At 60.6% G+C, this 27,625-nt stretch overlaps 1 protein-coding gene across 1 annotated transcript in view; it reads left to right on the top strand.

The window, feature by feature from the left end:
* Positions 1–26,852, top strand: part of TBC1D10B (TBC1 domain family member 10B) — a 95,127-nt gene extending 68,275 nt beyond the window's left edge. Inside the window, exons 6-9 of the mRNA XM_063935483.1 lie at positions 5,599–5,664; positions 18,886–19,075; positions 22,439–22,593; positions 22,671–26,852. Of these exons, the coding sequence (XP_063791553.1) occupies positions 5,599–5,664; positions 18,886–19,075; positions 22,439–22,593; positions 22,671–23,276 (1,017 nt within the window). The 3' untranslated portion in view covers positions 23,277–26,852. The remainder of the gene's footprint in view (positions 1–5,598; positions 5,665–18,885; positions 19,076–22,438; positions 22,594–22,670) is intronic.
* The last annotated feature ends 773 nt before the right edge of the window (positions 26,853–27,625 follow it).

Here is a 27,625-nt window from a genome sequence, read left to right as displayed (position 1 = left end):
ATTACAGGATTCTCATTTTCACTGTAAGTCCTTTTCTTTCGGTCTCTCTTCCGCTCCCACAGGGTTCAGGAAGATCACAGAATAACTCTTTTTCAAGGGGTTGACGTTGGTTCCCTAATGGGACAATCTACTGCTACTATCCCACTCTGTACATTACGTGGCTTCTGAAGATCCGATTTATGCTCCTCATAAACGTTTTCTCAACAGGGTCCGTCTGAGGATTTTCCTTCCTCGGTACCAGGTACTCTATTTCTTCAGTCAAGCTGCGACGCAATGAGTGGTCGCCTACATTCCCCTCTGAGCGGGGGGACAACAATCTTCTTTCCAGATCAGGCCACCAGGTCAGACTCCTGGGTGAGGGAACATTCCCCGGAGTTTTGTCAGCTGGTCTGCTGTGGGCGGAGATTTCGGATCGACCTCAGGGAGTTCTGACTGACTCTTTAACCCTTTACTACTCACCGACGTGAGCTCTGGTGGCAGTAGCCGAGGATGCCCTCAGGGCTCCTGGGAGTTTCTGGTTATTCTATCCTGCCTCCTTTTCTATTTCTACCTCACTTTCGGTAACACAGGAGGAGAATATGCGTGCTAGTCCTCTCGGTGGCTCTGGTTGGGCCACCCATGACTTGAAGATACGGCTACAACTGTTGTCGGTAGAGGAGCCTTGGCTCCTACCTCCACTGGACTGTCTACTTCAACAGGGTCCTTTTCTTTGTTCAATCTTACACTGGTTTCATTTAACCGTGTGACTGTTCACGAGCCCTCAGAAGGGAGGAGTTCCCTAGTTCGGTTAGGCCTACTAGGCCCCGATTTCAGAAGTCGGTTACCTCTTCTCGCTTTTGCCACTTTTGGAAAACTGTATGGGACATAATAAGGATAAAAGGGGGTTTTCCCCTTCTTTCAGTTACCATTCAGCCGTAATCTTTGGTTTCTCTGGGAGGTTTTGCTCCGCTGCGCTTCAAACCACATTGACCTGAATTTTCGGTCCCTGCCTTTTTCGGTTTTCTTCCAAAAGAGATTAGCCTAGCGCCCGTAAGTTCGGGCTCTCTTTCAGGGAGTACTCTATTAGCAACTCCCCCGGCTGAGCTTCGGCCTCAGCTGTTGTTTCTCCCAAAGGGCATGTCCGTTTTTCATATAAATCTGACACTAGTGTTTTTCAGTCCTCTTTGACTGTTGTCAGGGCTCGCCGACTTTCTGTACAGAGGTCTTAGGCTATTCGACGAAGGGTTTTTTCTTCTTTATTCTGTACGATGCTCCCGTACTAAATAGCCAGGGTCCCAGCATATGCTGGGCTGTTGGATACAGTCTTCTTGGCGGTTGCTCGGGAGCCTCCGTTTTCCATTTCAGCGCACTTTACGTGCGTGGTGGGACCTTCGTGGGCAGCTGCCGTGGGGTCTCCTTGAATACTTTATGTCGCGCGGCTACTTGGTCAGACCGACATTCGTTTTGTCAAATTCTACAAGTTTGACACTTTTGCGGCCTCTGCATCTCAGTTTGGCCGAGCGGTTTTACAGGACTCTCAGCGCTCTCCCACCCGTTTTGGGAGCTCTGGGACGCCCCCATTGTAACTACGCTCCAGTGGCCCCTAGTGGATGAAGGAGAAATCAGGATTTTGGTACTTACCGATAAATCCCTTTCTCCGATTCCACAGGGGCCACTGGACGCCCGCCCAGCGCTGTTCCTCCTTGTTTTTTGCTTAACGGTTTGCAGATCACCATATGACTGCTTGTTGAGGTCGGGCTAGCCGGTTGTTTGTTAGGTTCTGTTCCAGGTTTGGTTTGGGTTCGCCTGGTTTACAGGGCGTCATTAACCTCCTCTACCTTACGGTTTGTTTATTCCAGCTCTCCTCGGGCACAGTTTTACGTAGACTGGCTTGGAGGGGAGATAGTAGGGGAGGAGCTAGCCACGGTGTGAGAATTGTAAAGTGCCAGCTCCCAATTACTGCCTACTATTCCCCATTGTAACTACGCTCCAGTGGCCCCTGTGGAATCGGAGAAAGGGATTTATCGGTAAGTACCAAAATCCTGATATCACACCTAGATGCGTGTAATGGTGACTATTAGGTAGGACACACATATATCACACCTAGATGCGTGTAATAGTGACTATTAGGTAGGACACACATATATCACACCTAGGTGCGTGTAATGGTGACTATTAGGTAGGACACACACATATCACACCTAGATGCGTGTAATAGTGACTATTAGGTAGGACACACATATATCACACCTAGGTGCGTGTAATGGTGACTATTAGGTAGGACACACATATATCACACCTAGATGCGTGTAATAGTGACTATTAGGTAGGACACACACATATCACACCTAGATGCGTGTAATGGTGACTATTAGGTAGGACACACATATATCACACCTAGGTGCGTGTAATTGTGACTATTAGGTAGGACACACATTTATCACACCTAGATGCGTGTAATGGTGACTATTAGGTAGGACACACATATATCACACCTAGATGCGTGTAATAGTGACTATTAGGTAGGACACACATATATCACACCTAGGTGCGTGTAATGGTGACTATTAGGTAGGACACACATATATCACACCTAGATGCGTGTAATAGTGACTATTAGGTAGGACACACACATATCACACCTAGATGCGTGTAATGGTGACTATTAGGTAGGACACACATATATCACACCTAGGTGCGTGTAATGGTGACTATTAGGTAGGACACACATATCACACCCCGATGCATGTAATGGTTACTATTAGGTAGGACACACATATATCACACCTAGATGCGTGTAATAGTGACTATTAGGTAATACACACATATATCACACCTAGATGCGTGTAATGGTGACTATTAGGTAGGACACACACATATCACACCTAGACGCGTGTAATGGTGACTATTAGGTAGGACACACATATCACACCTAGATGCATGTAATGGTGACTATTAGGTAGGACACACATATCACACCTAGATGCGTGTAATGGTGACTATTAGGTAGGACACACATATATCACACCTAGATGCATGTAATGGTGACTATTAGGTAGGACACACATATCACACCTAGATGCGTGTAATGGTGACTATTAGGTAGGACACACATATCACACCTAGATGCATGTAATGGTGACTATTAGGTAGGACACATATATCACACCTAGATGTGTGTAATGGTGACTATTAGGTAGGACACACACATATCACACCTAGATGCGTGTAATGGTGACTATTAGGTAGGACACACATATATCACACCTAGATGCATGTAATGGTGACTATTAGGTAGGACACACATTTATCACACCTAGATGCGTGTAATGGTGACTATTAGGTAGGACACACATATCACACCTAGATGCGTGTAATAGTGACTATTAGGTAGGACACACATATATCACACCTAGATGCGTGTAATGGTGACTATTAGGTAGGACACACATATATCACACCTAGGTGCGTGTAATGGTGACTATTAGGTAGGACACACATATATCACACCTAGGTGCGTGTAATGGTGACTATTAGGTAGGACACACATATCACACCTAGATGCGTGTAATAGTGACTATTAGGTAGGACACACATATATCACACCTAGGTGCGTGTAATGGTGACTATTAGGTAGGACGCACATATATCACACCTAGATGCGTGTAATGGTGACTATTAGGTAGGACACACATATATCACACCTAGATGCGTGTAATAGTGACTATTAGGTAGGACACACATATATCACACCTAGATGCGTGTAATGGTGACTATTAGGTAAGACACACATATATCACACCTAGATGCGTGTAATAGTGACTATTAGGTAGGACACACATATATCACACCTAGATGCGTGTAATGGTGACTATTAGGTAGGACACACATATATCACACCTAGATGCGTGTAATTGTGACTATTAGGTAGGACACACATATATCACACCTAGATGCGTGTAATAGTGACTATTAGGTAGGACGCACATATATCACACCTAGATGCGTGTAATTGTGACTATTAGGTAGGACACACATATATCACACCTAGATGCGTGTAATGGTGACTATTAGGTAAGACACACATATATCACACCCCGATGCGTGTAATGGTGACTATTATGTAAGACACACATATCGCACCTAGATGTGTGTAATAGTGACTAATATGTAAGACACACATATCACACCTAGATGTGTGTAATAGTGACTATTATGTAAGACACACATATCACACCTAGATGCGTGTAATGGTGACTATTATGTAAGACACACATATCACACCTAGATGTGTGTAATAGTGACTATTATGTAAGACACACATATCACACCTAGATGCGTGTAATGGTGACTATTATGTAAGACACACATATCACACCTAGATGCGTGTAATAGTGACTATTAGGTAAGACACACATTTATCACACCTAGGTGCGTGTAATAGTGACTATTAGGTAAGACACACATTTATCACACCTAGATGCGTGTAATGGTGACTATTAGGTAAGACACATATATCACACCCCGATGCGTGTAATGGTTACTATTAGGTAAGACACACATTTATCACACCTAGGTGCGTGTAATGGTGACTATTAGGTAAGACACACATATATCACACCCCGATGCGTGTAATGGTGACTATTAGGTAGGACACACATATATCACACCCCGATGCGTGTAATGGTGACTATTATGTAAGACACACATATCGCACCTAGATGTGTGTAATAGTGACTATTATGTAAGACACACATATCACACCTAGATGCGTGTAATAGTGACTATTATGTAAGACACACATATCACACCTAGATGTGTGTAATAGTGACTATTATGTAATACACACATATCACACACAGATGCGTGTAATAGTGACTATTATGTAAGACACACATATCACACCTAGATGCGTGTAATAGTGACTATTATGTAAGACACACATATCACACCTAGATGTGTGTAATAGTGACTATTATGTAAGACACACATATCACACACAGATGCGTGTAATAGTGACTCTTAGGTATACACACATATATCACACCTACAGTAGATGTGTGTAAAAGTGACATTTCTTTGAGACACTTATCACATATATGGATTTGTGTCTGTTACATGTTTGACTTCTAGATAATTTATATTTGAGCTGTTTGGGGGCGATTCAGTTGTGTAAGTGCTTCCGCCGCCCGTCTATTTAGATGTGGGCGATTAAATTTCAATGTTGTTCCCGCTTTGGGCAGCCATTTCTTATTGCGCTGGTTGTGGCCAGTAGACCGGATTGAGCTGCGTAAAGCGTCTATACCCGTTTAATCCATTGGGCACGACAATGAAAATGTGCAAAAAGCCGCTCTTTTCCCATTATATTACCCGCCGCCTCAGGAGGGCAGAGCGCAAATACTTGGGCGCCACGATATTTGTGCCTGAACGCAGCAACAATTGAAATGCTCCGTCGCGCGCAGGGCGCCCATATAACAATTGAATCCCCCCCTTTGTGTCTCTTGATATCTGTCCTCTGTCGGCCAGTGGCTATAGGTGTATAGGGGAACAGAGGGTCACCTGTAGGTAGGTGCACATACTACCTCTTTGCTGAATGTAAATTTCTGTGTAATCCAACAGCAAGCCTTCTGGTGCCTGGTCCAGATCTGTGACAAATATCTACCGGGGTATTATAGCGCCGGCCTGGTAAGTAACCCGTCTGCAGCCTGAGAGCTCCCCCTCTGTCCTGTTCTCTGATACCCCCCCCCCCCCTCTGTCCTGTTCTCTGACCACCCCCTCCCTGTCCCGTTCTCTTACGCCCCCCCCCCACTCTGTCCTGTTCCCTGAGCCCCCCCCACTCTGTACTGTTCCCTGACCTCCCACCCCCTTCGTCCTGTTCTCTGACCCCCCCCCCTTTGTCCTGTACCCTGACCCCCCCCCCCTTTGTCCTGTACCCTGACTCCCCCCCCCTTTGTCCTGTTCCCTGACCCCCCCCCCCCCTCTGTCCTGTTCTCTGACCCCCCCCCCTCTGTCCTGTTCTCTGACCCCCCCCCTCTGTCCTGTTCTCTGACCCCCCCCCTGTCCTGTTCTCTGACCCCCCCCCCCCCACTCTGTCCTGTTCCCTGACCCCCCCCCCCCCACTCTGTCCTGTTCCCTAACCCCCCCACTCTGTCCTGTTCCCTGACCACTCCCCCCTCTATCCTGTTCCCTGACCACTCCCCCCTCTGTCCTGTTCCCTGACCCCCCCCCCCCCTGTCCTGTTCCCTGACACCCCCCCCCCCCTCTGTCCTGTTCTCTGACGCCCCCCCCCCCCTCTGTCCTGTTCTCTGACGCCCCCCCCCTCTGTCCTGTTCCCTGAACCCCCCCCCCCCTCTGTCCTGTTCCCTGATACCCCCCCCCCCTGTCCTGTTCTCTGACGCCGCGCCCCCCCCCCCTGTCCTGTTCTCTGACGCCCCCCCTTCCCCTCTATCCTGTTCTCTTACCGCCCCCCCCCCCTCTGTCCTGTTCTCTGACCGCCCCGTCCCCTCTGTCCTGTTCTCTGACGCCCCCCCCCCTCTGTCCTGTTCTCTGACGCCCCCCCCCTCTGTCCTGTTCCCTGAAACCCCCCCCCCCCTCTGTCCTGTTCCCTGATACCCCCCCCCCCTGTCCTGTTCTCTGACGCCGCGCCCCCCCCCCTGTCCTGTTCTCTGACGCCCCCCCTTCCCCTCTATCCTGTTCTCTTACCGCCCCCCCCCCCCCTCTGTCCTGTTCTCTGACCGCCCCGTCCCCTCTGTCCTGTTCTCTGACCGCCCCGTCCCCTCTGTCCTGTTCTCTGACCGCCCCGCCCCCTCTGTCCTGTTCTCTGACCGCCCCCCACCCCCTCTATCCTGTTCTCTGACCGCCCCCTCCTTCCCTCTGACCGCCCCCTCCTTCCCTCTGTCCTGTTCTCTGACCGCCCCCCCCCCCCTGTCCTGTTCTCTGACCGCCCCGCCCCCTCTGTCCTGTTCTCTGACCGCCCCGCTCCCTCTGTCCTGTTCTCTGACCGCCCCACTCCCTCTGTCCTGTTCTCTGACCGCCCCGCCCCCTCTGTCCTGTTCTCTGACCGCCCCGCCCCCTCTGTCCTGTTCTCTGACCGCCCCGCCCCCTCTGTCCTGTTCTCTGACCGCCCCGCCCCCTCTGTCCTGTTCTCTGACCGCCCCGCCCCCTCTGTCCTGTTCTCTGACCGCCCCGCCCCCTCTGTCCTGTTCTCTGACCGCCCCGCCCCCTCTGTCCTGTTCTCTGACCGCCCCGCCCCCTCTGTCCTGTTCTCTGACTGCCCCCCCCCCCCCTGTCCTGTTCTCTGACGCCCCCCCCCCCTCTCTGTCCTATTCTCTGACCGCCCCGCCCCCTCTGTCCTGTTCTCTGACCGCCCCGTCCCCTCTGTCCTGTTCTCTGACCGCCCCCCCCTCTGTCCTGTTGTCTGACCGCCCCGCCCCCTCTGTCCTGTTCTCTGACCGCCCCCCCCTCTATCCTGTTCTCTGACCGCCCCCTCCTTCCCTCTGACAGCCCCCTCCTGTTCTCTGACCGCCCCCCTCTCTGTCCTGTTCTCTGACCGCCCCGCCCCCTCTGTCCTGTTCTCTGACCGCCCCGCCCCCTCTGTCCTGTTCTCTGACCGCCCCGCCCCCTCTGTCCTGTTCTCTGACCGCCCCGCCCCCTCTGTCCTGTTCTCTGACCGCCCCGCCCCCTCTGTCCTGTTCTCTGACCGCCCCGCCCCCTCTGTCCTGTTCTCTGACCGCCCCGCCCCCTCTGTCCTGTTCTCTGACCGCCCTCCCCTCTGTCCTGTTCTCTGACCGCCCCCCCCCCTCTGTCCTGTTCTCTGACCGCCCCGCCCCCCCTGTCCTGTTCTCTGACCGCCCCCCCCCCCCTCTGTCCTGTTCTCTGACCGCCCCCCCCTCTGTCCTATTCTCTGACCATCCCCCTCTGACCTGTACTCTGACCACCCCCCTCTGTCCTGTTCTCTGACCACCCCCCTCTGTCCTGTTCTCTGACCGCCCCCCTCCCCCCCCCCTCTGTCCTGTTCTCTGACACCCCCCCCCCCTCTGTCCTGTTCTCTGACACCCCCCCCCCCTCTGTCCTGTTCTCTGACACCCCCCCCCTGTACTGTTCTCTGACCGCCCCCCCCCCCTATGTCCTGTTCTCTGACCCCCCCCCCCCGTCCTGTTCCCTGACCGCCCCACCCTCCTCTGTCCTGTTCTCTGACCGCCCCCCCCTCCTCTGTCCTGTTCTCTGACCGCCCCCCTCTGTCCTGTTCTCTGACCGCCACCCCTCTGTCCTGTTCTGTGACCGCCCCCCTCTGTCCTGTTCTCTGACTGCCCCCCACTCTGTCCTGTTCCCTGACCCCCCCCCCCCCACTCTGTCCTGTTCCCTGACCTCCCCTCCCCCTTCGTCCTGTTCTCTGACCCCCCCCCTTTGTCCTGTACCCTGACCCCCCCCCTTTGTCCTGTTCCCTGACCCCCCCCCTCTGTCATGTTCTTTGACCCTCCCCCTCTGTCCTGTTCTCTGACGCCCCCCCCCCCCTCTGTCCTGTTCTCTGACCCCCCCCTGTCCCCCCTCTGTCCTGATCTCTGACCCCCCCCCCACTCTGTCCTGTTCCCTGACCCCCCCCCCCCACTCTGTCCTGTTCCCTGACCCCCCTCCACTCTGTCCTGTTCCCTGACCCACCCACCCCCTTCGTCCTGTTCTCTGACCCCCCCCCTTTGTCCTGTACCCTGACCCCCCCCCCTTTGTCCTGTTCCCTGACCCCCCCCTTTGTCCTGTACCCTGACCCCCCCCCCTTTGTCCTGTTCCCTGACCCCCCCCCCCTCTGTCATGTTCTTTGACCCTCCCCCTCTGTCCTGTTCTCTGACGCCCCCCCCCCCCTCTGTCCTGTTCTCTGACCCCCCCCCCCCTCTGTCCTGTTCTCTGACCCCCCCCCCCCACTCTGTCCTGTTCCCTGACCCCCCCCCACCCTCTGTCCTGTTCCCTGACCCCTCCACCACTCTGTCCTGTTCCCTAACCCCCCCCCACTCTGTCCTGTTCCCTGACCACTCCCCCCTCTGTCCTGTTCCCTGACCACTCCCCCCTCTGTCCTATTCCCTGACCCCCCCCCCCCCTGTCCTGTTCCCTGACACCACCCCTCTGTCCTGTTCTCTGACGCCCCCCCCCCTCTGTCCTGTTCCCTGACCCCCCCCCCCTCTGTCCTGTTCCCTGACCCCCCCCCCTCTGTGCTGTTCCCTGACACCCCCCCCCCCTCTGTCCTGTTCTCTGACGCCGCCCCCCCCCTCTGTCCTGTTCTCTGACGCCCCCCCTTCCCCTCTGTCCTGTTCTCTGACCGCCCCCCCCCCCCCTCTGTCCTGTTCTCTGACGCCCCCCCCCCCCCCTGTCCTGTCCTCTGACCGCCCCGTCCCTTCTGTCCTGTTCTCTGACCGCCCCGTCCCCTCTGTCCTGTTCTCTGACCGCCCCCCCCCTCTATCCTGTTCTGACCGCCCCCTCCTTCCCTCTGACCGCCCCCTCCTTCCCTCTGTCCTGTTCTCTGACCCCCCCCCCCCTGTCCTGTTCTCTGACCGCCCCGCCCCCTCTGTCCTGTTCTCTGACCGCCCCGCTCCCTCTGTCCTGTTCTCTGACGCCCTCCCCTCTGTCCTGTTCTCTGACCGCCCCCCCCCCCCCCTCTGTCCTGTTCTCTGACGCCCCCCCCCTTTCCTATTCTCTGACCGCCCCGTCCCCTCTGTCCTGTTCTCTGACCGCCCCGTCCCCTCTGTCTTGTTCTCTGACCGCCCCCCCCCCTCTGTCCTGTTCTCTGACCGCCCCCTCTGTCCTGTTCTCTGACCGCCCCCCCCTCTATCCTGTTCTCTGACCGCCCCCTGCTTCCCTCTGACAGCCCCCTCCTTCCCTCTGTCCTGTTCTCTGACCGCCCCCCCCCTCTGTCCTGTTCTCTGACCGCCCCGCCCCCTCTGTCCTGTTCTCTGACCGCCCCCCCCCCCTCTGTCCTATTCTCTGACCACCCCCCTCTGTCCTGTTCTCTGACCACCCCCCTCTGTCCTGTTCTCTGACCACCCCCCTCTGTCCTGTTCTCTGACCACCCCCCTCTGTCTTGTTCTCTGACCGCCCCCCCCCCTCTGTCCTGTTCTCTGACCGCCCCCCCCCCCCTCCTCTGTCCTGTTTCCTGACCGCCCCCCCCTCTGTCCTGTTCTCTGACCGCCCCCGCCCCCTCCTCTGTCCTGTTCTCTGACCCCCCCCCCCCCCGTCCTGTTCCCTGACCGCCCCCCCCCTCCTCTATCCTGTTCTCTGACCGCCCCCCCCCTCCTCTGTCCTGTTCTCTGACCGCCCCCCCCCCCCCCTCCTCTGTCCTGTTCTCTGACCGCTCCCCCTCTGTCCTATTCTCTGACCGCCACCCCTCTGTCCTGTTTTCTGACCGCCCCCCTCTGTCCTGTTCTCTGACCGCCCCCCTCTGTCCTGTTCTGACCCCCCCCCCACTCTGTCCTGTTCCCTGACCCCCCCCCACTCTGTCCTGTTCCCTGACACCCCCCCACTCTGTCCTGTTCCCCGACCCCTCCCCACTCTGTCCTGTTCCCTGCCCCCCCCACTCTGTCCTGTTCCCTGACCCCCCCCCCACTCTGTCCTGTTCCCTGACCCCCCCCCCACTCTGTCCTGTTCCCTGACCCCCCCCCCCCCTTCGTCCTGTTCTCTGACCCCCCCCCCCCCCCTTCGTCCTGTTCTCTGACCCCCCCCCCCCTTTGTCCTGTACCCTGACCCCCCCTTTGTCCTGTTCCCTGACCCCCCCCCCTCTGTCCTGTGCTGTGATGCCCCCCCCCCCACTCTGTCCTGTTCCCTGACCCCCCCACTCTGTCCTGTTCCCTGACCCCCCCCCCCACTCTGTCCTGTTCCCTGACCCCCCCCCCCCCCCCCACTCTGTCCTGTTCCCTGACGGCCCCCCACTCTGTCCTGTTCCCTAACACCCCCCCCCCCCTCTGTCCTGTTCCCTAACACCCCCCCCCCCTCTGTCCTGTTCCCTAACCCCCCCCCCCACTCTGTCCTGTTCCCTGACCCCCCCCCCCCCACTTTGTCCTGTTCCCTGACCCCCCCCCCCCCCCCCCCACTCTGTCCTGTTCCCTGACGGCCCCCCCACTCTGTCCTGTTCCCTAACCCCCCCCCCCCCCACTCTGTCCTGTTCCCTAACCCCCCCACTCTGTCCTGTTCCCTGACCACTCCCCCCTCTGTCCTGTTCCCTGACCCCCCCCCCCTCTGTCCTGTTCTCTGACGCCCCCCCCCCTGTCCTGTTCTCTGACTGCACTCCATCTGTCCTCTCCCTCCCCTTGTGCTGTGCCCCTGCCCTCTCTCTCTCCCTCCCCTTGTGCTGTGCCTCTGCCCTCTCTCTCTCCCTCCCCTTGTGCTGTGCCCCTGCCCTCTCTCTCTCCCTCCCCTTGTGCTGTGCCCCTGCCCCCTCTCTCTCCCTCCCCTTGTGCTGTGCCCCTGCCCTCTCTCTCTCCCTCCCCTTGTGCTGTGCGCCTGCCCTCTCTCTCTCCCTCCCCTTGTGCTGTGCCCCTGCCCTCTCTCTCTCCCTCCCCTTGTGCTGTGCCCCTGCCCCCTCTCTCTCTCTCTCTCTCCTTGTGCTGTGCCCCTGCCCTCTCCCTCCCCTTGTGCTGTGCCCCTGCCCTCTCTCTCTCCCTCTCCTTGTGCTGTGCCCCTGCCCTCTCTCTCTCCCTCTCCTTGTGCTGTGCCCCTGCCCTCTCTCTCCCTCTCCTTGTGCTGTGCCCCTGCCCTCTCTCTCCCTCTCCTTGTGCTGTGCTCCTGCCCTCTCTCTCTCCCTCCCCTTGTGCTGTGCCCCCCCCTCTCTCTCCCTCTCCTTGTGCTGTGCCCCCCCCTCTCTCTCCCTCCCCTTGTGCTGTGCCCCTGCCCTCTCTCTCTCCCTCCCTTGTGCTGTGCCCCTGCCCTCTCTCTCCCTCCCCTTGTGCTGTGCCCCCCCCCTCTCTCCCTCTCCTTGTGCTGTGCTCCTGCCCCCTCTCTCTCCCTCCCCTTGTGCTGTCCCCCCCCCCCTCTCTCCCTCCCCTTGTGCTGTGCCCCCCCCTCTCTCTCCCTCCCTTGTGCTGTGCCCCTGCCCTCTCTCTCTCCCTCCCCTTGTGCTGTGCCCCTTCCCTCTCTCTCCCTTACCTTGTGCTGTGCCCCCCCCCCCTCTCTCTCTCCCTCCCCTTGTGCTGTGCCCCTGCCCTCTCTCTCTCCCTCCCTTGTGCTGTGCCCCTGCCCTCTCTCTCCCTCCCCTTGTGCTGTGCCCCCCCTCTCTCCCTCTCCTTGTGCTGTGCTCCTGCCCCCTCTCTCTCCCTCCCCTTGTGCTGTGCCCCCCCTCTCTCTCCCTCCCCTTGTGCTGTGCCCCCCCCTCTCTCTCCCTCCCTTGTGCTGTGCCCCTGCCCTCTCTCTCTCCCTCCCCTTGTGCTGTGCCCCTGCCCCCCCTCTCTCCCTCCCTTGTGCTGTGCCCCTCTCTCTCTCTCCTTCCCCTTGTGCTGTGCCCCTCTCTCTCTCTCCTTCCCCTTGTGCTGTGCCCCTGCCCTCTCTCTCCCTCCCCTTGTGCTGTGCGCCTGCCCCCCCTCTCCCTCTCTCCCCTTGTGCTGTGCCCCTGCCTCCCCCTCTCTCTCCCTCTCCTTGTGCTGTGCCCCTGCCCTCTCTCTCCCTCCCCTTGTGCTGTGCCCCTGCCCTCTCTCTCTCCCTCCCCTTGTGCTGTGCCCCTGCCCTCTCTCTCCCTCCCCTTGTGCTGTGCCCCTGCCCTCTCTCTCCCTCCCCTTGTGCTGTGCCCCTGCCCTCTCTCTCTCCCTCCCCTTGTGCTGTGCCCCTGCCCCCTCTCTCTCCCTCCCCTTGTGCTGTACCCCTGCCCTCTCTCTCTTTCCCTCCCCTTGTGCTGTGCCCCTGCCCTCTCTCTCTCCCTCCCCTTGTGCTGTGCCCCTGCCCTCTCCCTCCCCTTGTGCTGTGCCCCTGCCCTCTCTCTCTCCCTCCCCTTGTGCTGTGCGCCTGCCCTCTCTCTCTCCCTCCCCTTGTGCTGTGCGCCTGTTCCCTCTCTTTCCCTCCCCTTGTGCTGTGCCCCCCCCCTCTCTCTCCCTCCCCTTGTGCTGTGCCCCTGCCCTCTCTCTCTCCCTCCCCTTGTGCTGTGCCCCTGCCCTCTCTCTCTCCCTCCCCTTGTGCTGTGCGCCTGTTCCCTCTTTCCCTCCTCTTGTGCTGTTCCCCCCCCTCTCTCTCCCTCCCCTTGTGCTGTACCCCCCCTCTCTCTCCCTCCCCTTGTGCTGTGCCCCTGCCCTCTCTCTCTCCCTCCCCTTGTGCTGTGCGCCTGCCCTCTCTCTCTCCCTCCCCTTGTGCTGTGCGCCTGTTCCCTCTCTTTCCCTCCCCTTGTGCTGTGCCCCTGCCCTCTCTCTCCCTCCCCTTGTGATGTGCCCCTGCCCTCTCTCTCTCCCTCCCCTTGTGCTGTGCGCCTGCCCTCTCTCTCTCCCTCCCCTTGTGCTGTGCGCCTGTTCCCTCTCTTTCCCTCCCCTTGTGCTGTGCCCCCCCCCTCTCTCTCCCTCCCCTTGTGCTGTGCCCCTGCCCTCTCTCTCCCTCCCCTTGTGATGTGCCCCTGCCCCCTCTCTCTCCCTCCCCTTGTGCTGTTCCTCTGCCCTCTCTCTCTCCCTCCCCTTGTGCTGTGCCCCTGCCCTCTCTCTCTCCCTCCCCTTGTGCTGTGCCCCTGCCCTCTCTCTCTCCCTCCCCTTGTGCTGTGCCCCTGCCCTCTCTCTCCCTCCCCTTGTGCTGTGCCCCTGCCCTCTCTCTCTCCCTCCCCTTGTGCTGTGCGCCTGCCCTCTCTCTCTCCCTCCCCTTGTGCTGTGCGCCTGTTCCCTCTCTTTCCCTCCCCTTGTGCTGTGCCCCCCCCCCTCTCTCCCTCCCCTTGTGCTGTGCCCCTGCCCTCTCTCTCTCCCTCCCCTTGTGCTGTGCGCCTGTTCCCTCTCTTTCCCTCCTCTTGTGCTGTTCCCCCCCTCTCTCTCCCTCCCCTTGTGCTGTGCCCCCCCCTCTCTCTCCCTACCCTTGTGCTGTGCCCCTGCCCTCTCTCTCTCCCTCCCCTTGTGCTGTGCGCCTGCCCTCTCTCTCTCCCTCCCCTTGTGCTGTGCGCCTGTTCCCTCTCTTTCCCTCCCCTTGTACTGTGCCCCCCACCCTCCCTCTCCCTCCCCTTGTGCTGTGCCCCTGCCCTCTCTCTCCCTCCCCTTGTGATGTGCCCCTGCCCCCTCTCTCTCCCTCCCCTTGTGCTGTTCCTCTGCCCTCTCTCTCTCCCTCCCCTTGTGCTGTGCCCCTGCCCTCTCTCTCTCCCTCCCCTTGTGCTGTGCCCCTGCCCTCTCTCTCTCCCTCCCCTTGTGCTGTGCCCCTGCCCTCTCTCTCTCCCTCCCCTTGTGCTGTGCCCCTGCCCCCTCTCTCTCCCTCCCCTTGTGCTGTGCCCCTGCCCTCTCTCTCTTTCCCTCCCCTTGTGCTGTGCCCCTGCCCTCTCTCTCTTTCCCTCCCCTTGTGCTGTGCCCCTGCCCTCTCTCTCCCTCCCCTTGTGCTGTGCCCCTGCCCTCTCTCTCCCTCCCCTTGTGCTGTGCCCCCCCCCCTCTCTCTCCCTCCCCTTGTGCTGTGCCCCCCCTCTCTCCCTCCCCTTGTGCTGTGCCCCCCCCTCTCTCTCTCCCTCCCCTTGTGCTGTGCCCCCCCTCTCTCTCCCTCCCCTTGTGCTGTGCCCCCCCTCTCTCTCCCTCCCCTTGTGCTGTGCCCCTGCCCTCTCTCTCTCCCTCCCCTTGTGCTGTGCGCCTGCCCTCTCTCTCCCTCCCCTTGTGCTGTGCGCCTGTTCCCTCTCTTTCCCTCCCCTTGTGCTGTGCCCCCCCCCTCTCTCTCCCTCCCCTTGTGCTGTGCCCCTGCCCTCTCTCTCCCCTTGTGCTGTGCGCCTGTTCCCTCTCTTTCCCTCCCCTTGTGCTGTGCCCCCCCCTCTCTCTCCCTCCCCTTGTGCTGTGCCCCTGCCCTCTCTCTCTCCCTCCCCTTGTGCTGTGCCCCTGCCCCCCCTCTCTCTCCCTCCCCTTGTGCTGTGCCCCTGCCCTCTCTCTCCCTCCCCTTGTGCTGTGCCCCTGCCCTCTCTCCCTCCCCTTGTGCTGTGCCCCTGCCCTCTCTCTCCCTCCCCTTGTGCTGTGCCCCTGCCCTCTCTCTTTCCCTCCCCTTGTGCTGTACCCCTGCCCTCTCTCTCTCCCTCCCCTTGTGCTGTGCCCCTGCCCTCTCTCTCCCTCCCCTTGTGCTGTGCCTCTGCCCTCTCTCTCTCCCTCCCCTTGTGCTGTGCCCCTGCCCTCTCTCTCCCTCCCCTTGTGCTGTGCCCCTGCCCTCTCTCTCTCCCTCCCCTTGTGCTGTGCCCCTGCCCCCTCTCTCTCCCTCCCCTTGTGCTGTGCGCCTGCCCTCTCTCTCTCCCTCCCCTTGTGCTGTGCGCCTGTTCCCTCTTTCTCCCTCCCCTTGTGCTGTGCGCCTGTTCCCTCTCTTTCCCTCCCCTTGTGCTGTGCCCCCCCTCTCTCTCCCTCCCCTTGTGCTGTGCCCCTGCCCTCTCTCTCTCCCTCCCCTTGTGCTGTGCCCCTGCCCTCTCTCTCTCCCTCCCCTTGTGCTGTGCCCCTGCCCCCTCTCTCTCCCTCCCCTTGTGCTGTACCCCTGCCCCCTCTCTCTTTCCCTCCCCTTGTGCTGTGCCCCTGCCCTCTCTCTCCCTCCCCTTGTGCTGTGCCCCTGCCCTCTCTCTCCCTCCCCTTGTGCTGTGCCCCTGCCCTCTCTCTCCCTCCCCTTGTGCTGTGCCCCTGCCCTCTCTCTCTCCCCTTGTGCTGTGCCCCCCCTCTCTCCCTCCCCTTGTGCTGTGCCCCCCCCTCTCTCTCCCTCCCCTTGTGCTGTGCCCCCCCCTCTCTCTCCCTCCCCTTGTGCTGGGCCCCCCCTCTCTCTCCCTCTCCTTGTGCTGTGCCCCTGCCCTCTCTCTCTCCCTCCCCTTGTGCTGTGCCCCTGCCCCCTCTCTCTCTCCCCTTGTGCTGTGCCCCTGCCCCCTCTCTCTCTCTCCCTCCCCTTGTGCTGTGCCCCCCCTCTCTCTCCCTCCCCTTGTGCTGTGCCCCCCCCCTCTCTCTCCCTCTCCTTGTGCTGTGCCCCTGCCCTCTCTCTCTCCCTCCCCTTGTGCTGTGCCCCTGCCCTCTCTCTCTCCCTCCCTTGTGCTGTGCCCCTGCCCCCCCTCTCTCTCCCTCTCCTTGTGCTGTGCCCCTGCCCCCTCTCTCTCCCTCCCCTTGTGCTGTGCCCCTGCCCTCTCTCTCCCTCCCCTTGTGCTGTGCCCCTGCCCTCTCTCTCTCCCTCCCCTTGTGCTGTGCCCCTGCCCTCTCTCTCTCTCGCTCCCTTGTGCTGTGCCCCTGCCCCCCCTCTCTCTCCCTCTCCTTGTGCTTTGCCCCTGCCCCCTCTCTCTCCCTCCCCTTGTGCTGTGCCCCTGCCCTCTCTCTCTCTCTCCCTCCCCTTGTGCTGTGCCCCTGCCCTCTCTCTCTCTCCCTCCCCTTGTGCTGTGCCCCTGCCCCCCCCTCTCTCTCCCTCCCCTTGTGCTGTGCCCCTGCCCTCTCTCTCCCTCCCCTTGTGCTGTGCCCCCCTCTCTTTCCCTCTCCTTGTGCTGTGCTCCTGCCCCCTCTCTCTCCCTCCCCTTGTGCTGTGCCCCTGCCCCCTCTCTCTCCCTCCCCTTGTGCTGTGCCCCTGCCCTCTCTCTCTCCCTCCCCTTGTGCTGTGCCCCTGCCCTCTCTCCCTCCCTTGTGCTGTGCCCCTGCCCTCTCTCTCCCTCCCCTTGTGCTGTGCCCCCCCCTCTCTCTCCCTCTCCTTGTGCTGTGCTCCGGCCCCCTCTCTCTCCCTCCCCTTGTTCTGTGCCCCCCCTCTCTCTCCCTCCCTTGTGCTGTGCCCCTGCCTCCCCCCTCTCCCTCCCCTTGTGCTGTTCCCCTGCCCCCCTCTCCCTCCCCTTGTGCTGTGCCCCTGCCTCCCCCCTCTCCCTCCCCTTGTGCTGTTCCCCTGCCCCCCTCTCTCCCTCCCCTTGTGCTGTGCCCCTTCCCTCTCTCTCTCCCTTACCTTGTGCTGTGCCCCTGCCCTCTCTCTCTCTCTACCTCCCCTTGTGCTGTGCCCCTGCCCTCTCTCTCTCTCCCTCCCCTTGTGCTGTGCCCCTGCCCTCTCTCTCCCTCCCCTTGTGCTGTGCCCCCCTCTCTTTCCCTCTCCTTGTGCTGTGCTCCTGCCCCCTCTCTCTCCCTCCCCTTGTGCTGTGCCCCTGCCCCCCCTCTCTCTCCCTCCCCTTGTGCTGTGCCCCTGCCCTCTCTCTCTCCCTCCCCTTGTGCTGTACGCCTGTACCCTCTTTCCCTCCCCTTGTGCTGTGCCCCCCCCCCTCTCTCTCCCTCCCCTTGTGCTGTGCCCCTGCCCTCTCTCTCTCCCTCCCCTTGTGCTGTGCCCCTGCCCCCTCTCTCTCCCTCCCCTTGTGCTGTGCCCCTGCCCTCTCTCTTTCCCTCCCCTTGTGCTGTGCCCCTGCCCTCTCTCTCCCTCCCCTTGTGCTGTGCCCCTGCCCTCTCTCTCCCTCCCCTTGTGCTGTGCCCCTGCCCTCTCTTTCTCCCTCCCCTTGTGCTGTGCCCCTGCCCTCTCTCTCTCCCTCCCCTTGTGCTGTGACCCCCCCTCTCTCTCCCTCCCCTTGTGCTGTGCCCCCCCTCTCTCCCTCCCCTTGTGCTGTGCCCCCCCTCTCTCTCTCCCTCCCCTTGTGCTGTGCCCCCCCTCTCTCTCTCCCTCCCCTTGTGCTGTGCCCCCCCTCTCTCTCTCCCTCCCCTTGTGCTGTGCCCCCCCTCTCTCTCCCTCTCCTTGTGCTGTGCCCCTGCCCTCTCTCTCTCCCTCCCCTTGTGCTGTGCCCCTGCCCTCTCTCTCTCCCTCCCCTTGTGCTGTGCCCCTGCCCTCTCTCTCTCCCTCCCCTTGTGCTGTGCCCCTGCCCCCTCTCTCTCCCTCCCTCCCCTTGTGCTGTGCCCCCCCCTCTCTCTCCCTCCCCTTGTGCTGTGCCCCTGCCCTCTCTCTCTCCCTCCCCTTGTGCTGTGCCCCTGCCCTCTCTCTCTCCCTCCCCTTGTGCTGTGCCCCTGCCCTCTCTCTCTCCCTCCCCTTGCGCTGTGCCCCTGCCCTCTCTCTCTCCCTCCCCTTGTGCTGTGCCCCTGCCCTCTGTCTCTCCCTCCCTTGTGCTGTGCCCCTGCCCCCCCTCTCTCTCCCTCTCCTTGTGCTGTGCCCCTGCCCCCCCCTCTCTCTCCCTCTCCTTGTGCTGTGCCCCTGCCCTCTCTCTCTCCCTCCCCTTGTGCTGTGCCCCGGCCCCCTCTCTCTCTCTCCCTCCCTTGTGCTGTGCCCCTGCCCTCTCTCTCTCTCCCTCCCTTGTGCTGTGCCCCTGCCCTCTCTCTCCCTCCCTTGTGCTGTGCCCCCCCTCTCTCTCTCCCTCCCCTTGTGCTGTGCCCCTGCCCCCCCTCTCTCTCCCTCCCTTGTGCTGTGCCCCTGCCCTCTCTCTCTCCCTCCCCTTGTGCTGTGCCCCCCCTCTCTCTCCCTCCCCTTGTGCTGTGCCCCTGCCCTCTCTCTCTCTCCCTCCCCTTGTGCTGTGCCCCTGCCCTCTCTCTCCCTCCCCTTGTGCTGTGCCCCTGCCCTCTCTCTCTCCCTCCCCTTGTGCTGTGCCCCTGCCCCCTCTCTCTCCCTCCCCTTGTGCTGTGCCCCTGCCCTCTCTCTCCCTCCCCTTGTGCTGTGCCCCCCCCCCCTCTCTCTCCCTCCCCTTGTGCTGTGCCCCTGCCCTCTCCCTCTCTCTCTCTCTCTCTCTCTCTCTCCCTCCCATTGTGCTGTGCCCCTGCCCTCTCTCTCTCCCTCCCATTGTGCTGTGCGCCTGCCCTCTCTGTAACCCTCGGTTTACACTATTCCTCCTTCCAGGAAGCCATACAACTGGATGGGGAGATTTTCTTTGCCCTGTTACGCAGGGTTTGCCCCATGGCTTACAGGCATTTGAAGAAGTTCAAGATTGATCCAATCCTGTATATGACGGAATGGTTCATGTGTGTCTTCTCCCGCACATTACCCTGGGCGTCTGTCCTGCGAGTCTGGGACATGTTCTTCTGTGAGGGTATGTGTTCCTGACGTATATGCAGTGCAGGGGAGGCTGGGTCAGTGATATACGCAGCGCAGGGGAGGCTGGGTCGGTGGTATACGCAGTGTAGTGGAGGCTGGGTCGGTGGTATAAGCAGTGCAGTGGAGGCTGGGTCGGTGGTATACTCAGTGCAGGGGAGGCTGGGTCGGTGGTATACGCAGTGTAGTGGAGGCTGGGTCGGTGGTATACGCAGCGCAGGGGAGGCTGGGTCGGTGGTATACGCAGTGCAGGGGAGGCTGGGTCGGTGGTATACGCAGTGTAGTGGAGGCTGGGTCGGTGGTATACGCAGTGCAGGGGAGGCTGGGTCGGTGGTATACGCAGCGCAGGGGAGGCTGGGTCGGTGGTATACGCAGTGCAGGGGAGGCTGGGTCGGTGGTATACGCAGTGCAGGGGAGGCTGGGTCGGTGGTATACGCAGTGCAGTGGAGGCTGGGTCGGTGGTATAAGCAGTGCAGTGGAGGCTGGGTCGGTGGTATACTCAGTGCAGGGGAGGCTGGGTCGGTGGTATACGCAGTGCAGTGGAGGCTGGGTCGGTGGTATAAGCAGTGCAGTGGAGGCTGGGTCGGTGGTATACGCAGTGCAGTGGAGGCTGGGTCGGTGGTATACGCAGTGCAGTGGAGGCTGGGTCGGTGATATACGCAGTGCAGGGGAGGCTGGGTTGGTGGTATACGCAGTGCAGGGGAGGCTGGGTCGGTGGTATACGCAGCGCAGGGGAGGCTGGGTCGGTGGTATACGCAGTGCAGGGGAGGCTGGGTCGGTGGTATACGCAGCGCAGGGGAGGCTGGGTCGGTGGTATACGCAGTGCAGTGGAGGCTGGGTCGGTGGTATAAGCAGTGCAGTGGAGGCTGGGTCGGTGGTATACTCAGTGCAGGGGAGGCTGGGTCGGTGGTATACGCAGTGCAGTGGAGGCTGGGTCGGTGGTATAAGCAGTGCAGTGGAGGCTGGGTCGGTGGTATAAGCAGTGCAGTGGAGGCTGGGTCGGTGGTATACGCAGTGCAGTGGAGGCTGGGTCGGTGGTATACGCAGTGCAGGGGAGGCTGGGTCGGTGGTATACGCAGCGCAGGGGAGGCTGGGTCGGTGGTATACGCAGCGCAGGGGAGGCTGGGTCGGTGGTATACGCAGCGCAGGGGAGACTGGGTCGGTGATATACGCAGCGCAGGGGAGGCTGGGTCGGTGATATACGCAGCGCAGGGGAGGCTGGGTCGGTGATATACGCAGCGCAGGGGAGGCTGGGTCGGTGGTATACGCAGCGCAGGGGAGGTTGGGTCGGTGATATCCGCAGTGCAGGGGAGGCTGGGTCGGTGATATCCGCAGTGCAGGGGAGGCTGGGTCGGTGGTATACGCAGTGCAGGGGAGGCTGGTTCGGTGATATACGCAGCACAGTGGAGGCTGGGTCGGTGATATACGCAGCGCTGGGGAGGCTGGGTCGGCGATATACGCAGCACAGGGGAGGCTTGGTCGGTGGTATACGCAGGGGAGGCTGGGTCGGTGGTATACACAGCGCAGGGGAGGCTGGGTCGGTGGTATACGCAGCGCAGGGGAGGCTGGGTCAGTGATATACGCAGCGCAGGGGAGGCTGGGTCAGTGATATACGCATCACAGGGGAGGTCGGGTCGGTGGTATACGCAGCGCAGGGGAGGCTGGGTCGGAGGTATACGCAGCGCAAGGGAGGCTGGGTCGGTGGTATACGCAGCGCAGGGGAGGCTGGGTCTGTGGTATACGCAGCGCAGGGGAGGCTGGGTCGGAGGTATATGCAGCGCAGGGGAGGCTGGGTCGGTGATATACGCAGTGCAGGGGAGGCTGGGTCAGTGATATACGCAGCGCAGGGGAGGCTGGGTTGGTGGTATACGCAGCGCAGGGGAGGCTGGGTCAGTGATATACGCAGCGCAGGGGAGGCTGGGTCGGTGATATACGCAGCGCAGGGGAGGCTGGGTCGGTGGTATACGCAGCGCAGGGGAGGCTGGGTCAGTGATATACGCAGTGCAGGGGAGGCTGGATCGCGATATATACGCAGTGCAGGGGAGGCTGGGTCGGTGATATACGCAGTGCAGGGGAGGCTGGGTCGGTGATATACGCAGCACAGTGGAGGCTGGGTCGGTGATATACGCAGCGCAGGGGAGGCTGGGTCGGTGATATACGCAGCGCAGGGGAGGCTGGGTCGGTGGTATACGCAGCGCAGGGGAGGCTGGGTTGGTATACGCAGCGCAGGGGAGGCTTGGTCGGTATACGCAGCGCAGGGGAGGCTGGGTCGGTGGTATACGCAGCGCAGGGGAGGCTGGGTCGGTGGTATACGCAGCGCAGGGGAGGCTGGGTCGGTATACGCAGCGCAGGGGAGGCTGGGTCGGTGGTATACGCAGCGCAGGGGAGGCTGGGTCAGTGATATACGCAGCGCAGGGGAGGCTGGGTCGGTGGTATACGCAGCGCAGGAGAGGCTGGGTCGGTATACGCAGCGCAGGGGAGGCTGGGTCGGTGGTATACGCAGCGCAGGGGAGGCTGGGTCGGTGGTATACGCAGCGCAGGGGAGGCTGGGTCGGTGGTATATGCAACGCAGGGGAGGCTGGGTCGGTGGTATACGCAGCGCAGGGGAGGCTGGGTCGGTGATATACAGTGATATACGCAGCGCAGGGGAGGCTGGGTCGGTGATATACAGTGATATACGCAGCGCAGGGGAGGCTGGGTCGGTGGTATAAGCAGTGCAGGGGAGGCTGGGTCGGTGGTATAAGCAGTGCAGGGGAGGCTGGGTCGTGGTATACGCAGTGCAGTGGAGGCTGGGTCGTGGAATAAGCAGTGCAGTGGAGGCTGGGTCGGTGGTATAAGCAGTGCAGGGGAGGCTGGGTCGTGGTATACGCAGTGCAGGGGAGGCTGGGTCGGTGGTATACGCAGCGCAGGGGAGGCTGTGTTGGTGGTATACGTAGGGGAGGCTGGGTCGGTGGTATATACAGGGGAGGCTGGGTCAGTGATATACGCTGTGCAGTGGAGGCTGGGTCGGTGGTATACGCAGGGGAGGCTGGGTCGGTGGTATATACAGGGGAGGCTGGGTCAGTGATATACGCTGTGCAGTGGAGGCTGGGTCGGTGGTATACGCAGCGCAGGGGAGGCTGGGTCGGTGGTATATGCAGGGGAGGCTGGGTTAGTGGTATACGCAGGGGAGGCTGGGTCAGTGGTATACGCAGGGGAGGCTGGGTCGGTGTATACGCAGGGGAGGCTGGGTCAGTGGTATACGCAGGGGAGGCTGGGTCGGTGTATACGCAGGGGAGGCTGGGTCAGTGGTATACGCAGGGGAGGCTGGGTCGGTGTATACGCAGGGGAGGCTGGGTCACTGACTGATCTCTTGTTGTAGGGGTGAAGATTGTTTTCCGCGTTGGTTTGGTGTTGCTGCGGCACACTCTGGGTTCGGTGGACAAGCTGCGGAGCTGCCAGGGGATGTATGAGACCATGGAGAAGTTGCGGAGCCTTCCAGTACATTGCATGCAGGAGGAGGTTCTGCTACCTGAGGTGAGCGTCAGTCTGGCCCTTCCCAGAATCCTTTGCTCTGTTCTCTCTCCTGACTCCTGTCTGTGTGTATCCTGCAGGTGAGTTCTCTCCCTGTCACTGACGCTCTGATAGAGAGAGAAAGCAACACACAACTGCGCAAGTGGCGAGAGAACCGAGGGGAGCTGCAGTACCGCCCCTCGCGTCGCATGCACGGAGCCCGGCAGATCTATGAAGAGAGACTGCGCCTAAATCCTACCCTCAGCGGCAGCCGGCTGAGTCTGTCCAGCCTCCGGCGCCCATCCCCTCCCCCCATCCCTCCTGTCACTGCTAAGCCAGAGTCCGTGGTGGTCTCTGAGGGTCTGCACCCTGCGCTGCCTTCCCCCACCTCCAATAATGCCCCCCTGGGACCACCCAAGGAGGCAGCCAAGAAGGGGAAGGAGAAGCAAAGGGAGAAAGATAAAAAGCGAGAGGAGCGGGAGCGGGAAAAGAAGAGAGAGAAAGAGGAGAGAGAGGAGAGGGAGCGCGAGCAGAAGCGGGAGAGAGACCGAGAAAAGCAGAAAGAAAAGGAGGAGAAACGCGTCCAGAAGGAGAAACAGAAGAGAGAGAGAAAGTTCTCCTTCCGGCGTAAAGACGCGTCTTCCCCTGCCGCAGACCCTCCCCAAAAGGCTGAAACTGGAGCGGCAGCCCACCACACCTCCTCCTGAGGAACACAGTGGATCCCCCTAGTGGACAGTCACTGTATAGTCTTATGCCAGACAGGACCTGTATATAATCTGGATCAGTGTTACCTCACACGGGGCACTGGTATTGGCTGTACCTCCGGCTGGATCACTTGTGCTTACGTTGGGATATCCTGACATTCTGGCCTGTAAGGGGCTCTCCCATGCCGTAGCTGACAGTGGCTGAGCTGTTGCTGCTGGATGGGAAGAAGACCCTCTCCATAGACTGTCATAGGAAGCGAGAACTGGAAGCCCCTCACTCCAATGCACTTTTACCCCCTCCCAGTCGCCGACTGCGCTTGGTCCCCCTGAATGTGACCCCCCTTGTGGCGTACTCTCATCCATTCCCTCGCAGTCACGCGTGCAGCGGGCAGACGCCCACCGTGCACTACACATAGGAACAGACTGTATTGTTTACATCCCCTGAAGGCGTGGCACGTGCGGTGTGTCCCCTCGCTGCGCGCATGTCTCCGCTCTGCATTTCACGGGTCACGTTTATCTGTATATATTTTGGTCGCATCACTTTCTGTTTTTAAGTAATGATCTGTGAGTGCTGTATTCATAAGAGACTGTGCTACCTGGAAACCGCGTCATTGAAGAACACTGCAGAGCAGCAGCGTGCTGCGTGCTCTGCAGGGCATAGGAAATTAAGGATCTTATATACATATGTACATACAAATGTCTGTCTACGAGGAGAAATGTGTGCTGTGTGCCCAGAGGCTGTACTTGCACTGCTTTAACATGTATACTGTTCTGCACCTTGCAGTGCCCTGCCCCTTACACCGAGCTCCCTTCACTGCTCCGCCCCTTACACCGAGCTCCCCTCACTGCTCCGCCCCTTACACCGAGCTCCCCTCACTGCTCCGCCCCTTACACCGAGCTCCCCTCACTGCTCCGCCCCTTACACCTAGCTCCTCTCACTGCATCGCCCCTTACACTGAGCTCCACTCACTGCTCCGCTCCTTACTGCTCCGCCTCTTACACCGAGCTCCCCTTACTGCTCCTCCCCTACTGCTCCGCCCCTTACACTGAGCCCCCCTTACTGCGCCGCCCCTTACACCGAGCTCCCTTTCCCCTCACTGCTCCGCCCCTTACACCGAGCTCCCCTCACTGCTCCGCCCCTTACACCGAGCTCCCCTCACTGCTCCGCCCCTTACACCGAGCTCCCCTCACTGCTCCGCCCCTTACACCGAGCTCCCCTCACTGCTCCGCCCCTTACACCGAGCTCCTCTCACTGCATCGACCCTTACTCTGAGCTCCCCTCACTGCTCCGCCCCTTACACCGAGCTCCCCTCACTGCTCCGCCCCTTACACCGAGCTCCTCTCACTGCATCGACCCTTACTCTGAGCTCCCCTCACTGCTCTGCCCCTTACACCGAGCTCCCCTCACTGCTCCGCCCCTTACACCGAGCTCCCCTCACTGCTCCGCCCCTTACACCTAGCTCCTCTCACTGCATCGCCCCTTACACTGAGCTCCCCTTACTGCTCCTCCCCTCACTGCTCCGCCCCTTACACCGAGCTCCCCTCACTGCTCCGCCCCATACACCGAGCTCCCCTCACTGCTCCGCCTCTTACACCGAGCTCCCCTCACTGCACCGCCCCTTACACCGAGCTCCACTCACTGCTCCGCTCCTTACTGCTCCGCCTATTACACCGTGCTCCCCTTACTGCTCCGCCCCTTACACTGAGCCCCCCTTACTGCTCCGCCCCTTACACCGAGCCCCCCTCACTGCTCCGCCCCTTACACCGAGCTCCCCTTCCCTTCACTGCTCCGCCCCTTACACCGAGCTCCCCTCACTGCTCCGCCCTTTACACCGAGCTCCCCTCACTGCTCCGCCCTTTACACCGAGCTCCCCTTACTGCTCCGCCCCTTACACTGAGCTCCCCACACTGCTCCGCCCCTTACACCAAGCTCCCCACACTGCTCCACCCCTTACACCGAGCTCCCCTCACTGCTCCGCCCCTTACACCTAGCTCCTCTCACTGCATCGCCCCTTACACTGAGCTCCCCTTACTGCTCCTCCCCTCACTGCTCCGCCCCTTACACCGAGCTCCCCTCACTGCTCCGCCCCTTACACCGAGCTCCCCTCACTGCTCCGCCTCTTACACCGAGCTCCCCTCACTGCACCGCCCCTTACACCGAGCTCCACTCACTGCTCCGCTCCTTACTGCTCCGCCTATTACACCGTGCTCCCCTTACTGCTCCGCCCCTTACACTGAGCCCCCCTTACTGCTCCGCCCCTTACACCGAGCCCCCCTCACTGCTCCGCCCCTTACACCGAGCTTCCCTTCACTGCTCCGCCCCTTACACCGAGCTCCCCTCACTGCTCCGCCCTTTACACCGAGCTCCCCTCACTGCTCCGCCCTTTACACCGAGCTCCCCTTACTGCTCCGCCCCTTACACTGAGCTCCCCACACTGCTCCGCCCCTTACACCGAGCTCCCCACACTGCTCCACCCCTTACACCGAGCTCCCCTCACTGCTCCGCCCCTTACACCGAGCTCCCCTCACTGCTCCGCCCCTTACACCGAGCTCCCCCTCACTGCTCCGCCCCTCACACCGAGCCCCCCCTCACTGCTCCGCCCCTTACACCGAGCTCCCCTCACTGCTCCTCCCCTTACACCGAGCCCCCCCTCACTGCTCCGCCCCTTACACCGAGCCCCCCCTCACTGCTCCGCCCCTTACACCGAGCCCCCCTTACACCGAGCCCCCCTCACTGCTCCGCCTCTTACACCGAGCTCTCCTCACTGCTCCGCCCCTTACACCGAGCTCCCCTCACTGCTCCGCCCCTTACACCGAGCTCCCCTCACTGCTCCGCCCCTTACACCGAGCTCCCCTGCACTGCTCCGCCCCTTACACCGAGCTCCCCTGCACTGCTCCGCCCCTTACACCGAGCTCCCCTGCACTGCTCTGCCCTTTACACCGAGCTCCCCTCACTGCCCCGCCCCTTACACTGAGCTCCCCTCACTGCCCCGCCCCTTACACCGAGCCCCCCTCACTGCCCCTTACACCGAGCTCCCCTGCACTGCTCCGCCCCTTACACGAGCTCCCCTGTACTGCTCCGCCCATTACACCGAGCTCCCCTGCACTGCTCCGCCCCTTACACCTAGCTCCTCTCACTGCTCCGCCCCTTACACCGAGCTCCCCTGCACTGCTCCACCCCTTACACCGAGCTCCCCTGCACTGCTCCGCCCCTTACACCGAGCTCCCCTGCACTGCTCCGCCCCTTACACCTAGCTCCCCTGCACTGCTCCGCCCCTTACACCTAGCTCCCCTGCACTGCTCCGCCCCTTACACCGAGCTCCCCTGCACTGCTCCGCCCCTTGCACCGAGCTCCCCTGCACTGCTCCGCCCCTTAGACAGATGGATGTGTTATGGAACCATTGCCTGTATTGTTCTTTGTCCTGCATGATGCACTGTATGATGTCTGTGGCCTGTCCTGCACTGAGACTGGAACTGGATTATATTTAATATTACAGACTGTAAGGGAGGATTTGGTGTGAATGATCTGTACTGTCGCTTCTTACCCCACGCCTCAATCATTACACAACTGTAACCTTACCTGAGTGTCGTGTGTCAGTGTGCGGCAAGCAACCGCCCAGGTGTGACTCCCCCATGGCTGCACCGGGAAAGTAGTGACAGCCGCTCGGTGATCCGCTGGCACACACTGGTACAATCTACGGGAGACGTCTGGCAGCCTCCTGGCTATTCCTGCCCCTGGTGGAGAGGAACATGTTCCTGACCCCGGTCATCTGAGAGATGTGGCTGCACAACCGCAGAGCGGTCAGACAGGAGAGTTCCCGTATTGTCAGCGCCCAGGACTCAGGGTAACGATGAGGGATGTGTACTGGAGCAGGCAAGCGTGGGTGTAGCGTCTAGCAGAGGTAACATAGGGGCAGATTTATTAAGCCTGGTGAAGTGATAAAGTGGAAGGTGATAACGCAGCAGCCAGTCCGCTCCTAACTTCCATGTTACAGGCTGGGTTTGAAAAATGACAGGAGCTGATTGGCTGGAGCGTTATCTTCCGCTTTATCACTTCACCCGGCTTAATAAATCTGCCCCATAGCACGGGTTCCAGGAGGGGCAACACAGCGCGGGCTCCGGGAGGGATATCCGAGTGCGGGCTCCGGGAGGGGTATCAGAGCGCGGGTTCCGGGAGGGGTAACAGTGCGGATTCCGGGAGGGGTAACAGCGCGGGTTCCGAGAGGGGTAACACATCGCGGGTTCCGAGAGGGGTAACACAGCGCCGGTTCCGGGAGGGGTAACACAGCGCCAGTTCCGGGAGGGGTAACAGCGCAGGCTCCGGGAGGGGTATCAGAGCGCGGGCTCCGGGA

Source organism: Pseudophryne corroboree, chromosome 7, assembly GCF_028390025.1.
Source record: "Pseudophryne corroboree isolate aPseCor3 chromosome 7, aPseCor3.hap2, whole genome shotgun sequence".
Classification (NCBI taxonomy): Eukaryota; Metazoa; Chordata; class Amphibia; order Anura; family Myobatrachidae; genus Pseudophryne; species Pseudophryne corroboree.
Note: the sequence above shows the minus strand (reverse complement) of the source record. Positions and strands in the feature narration are given on the sequence as shown.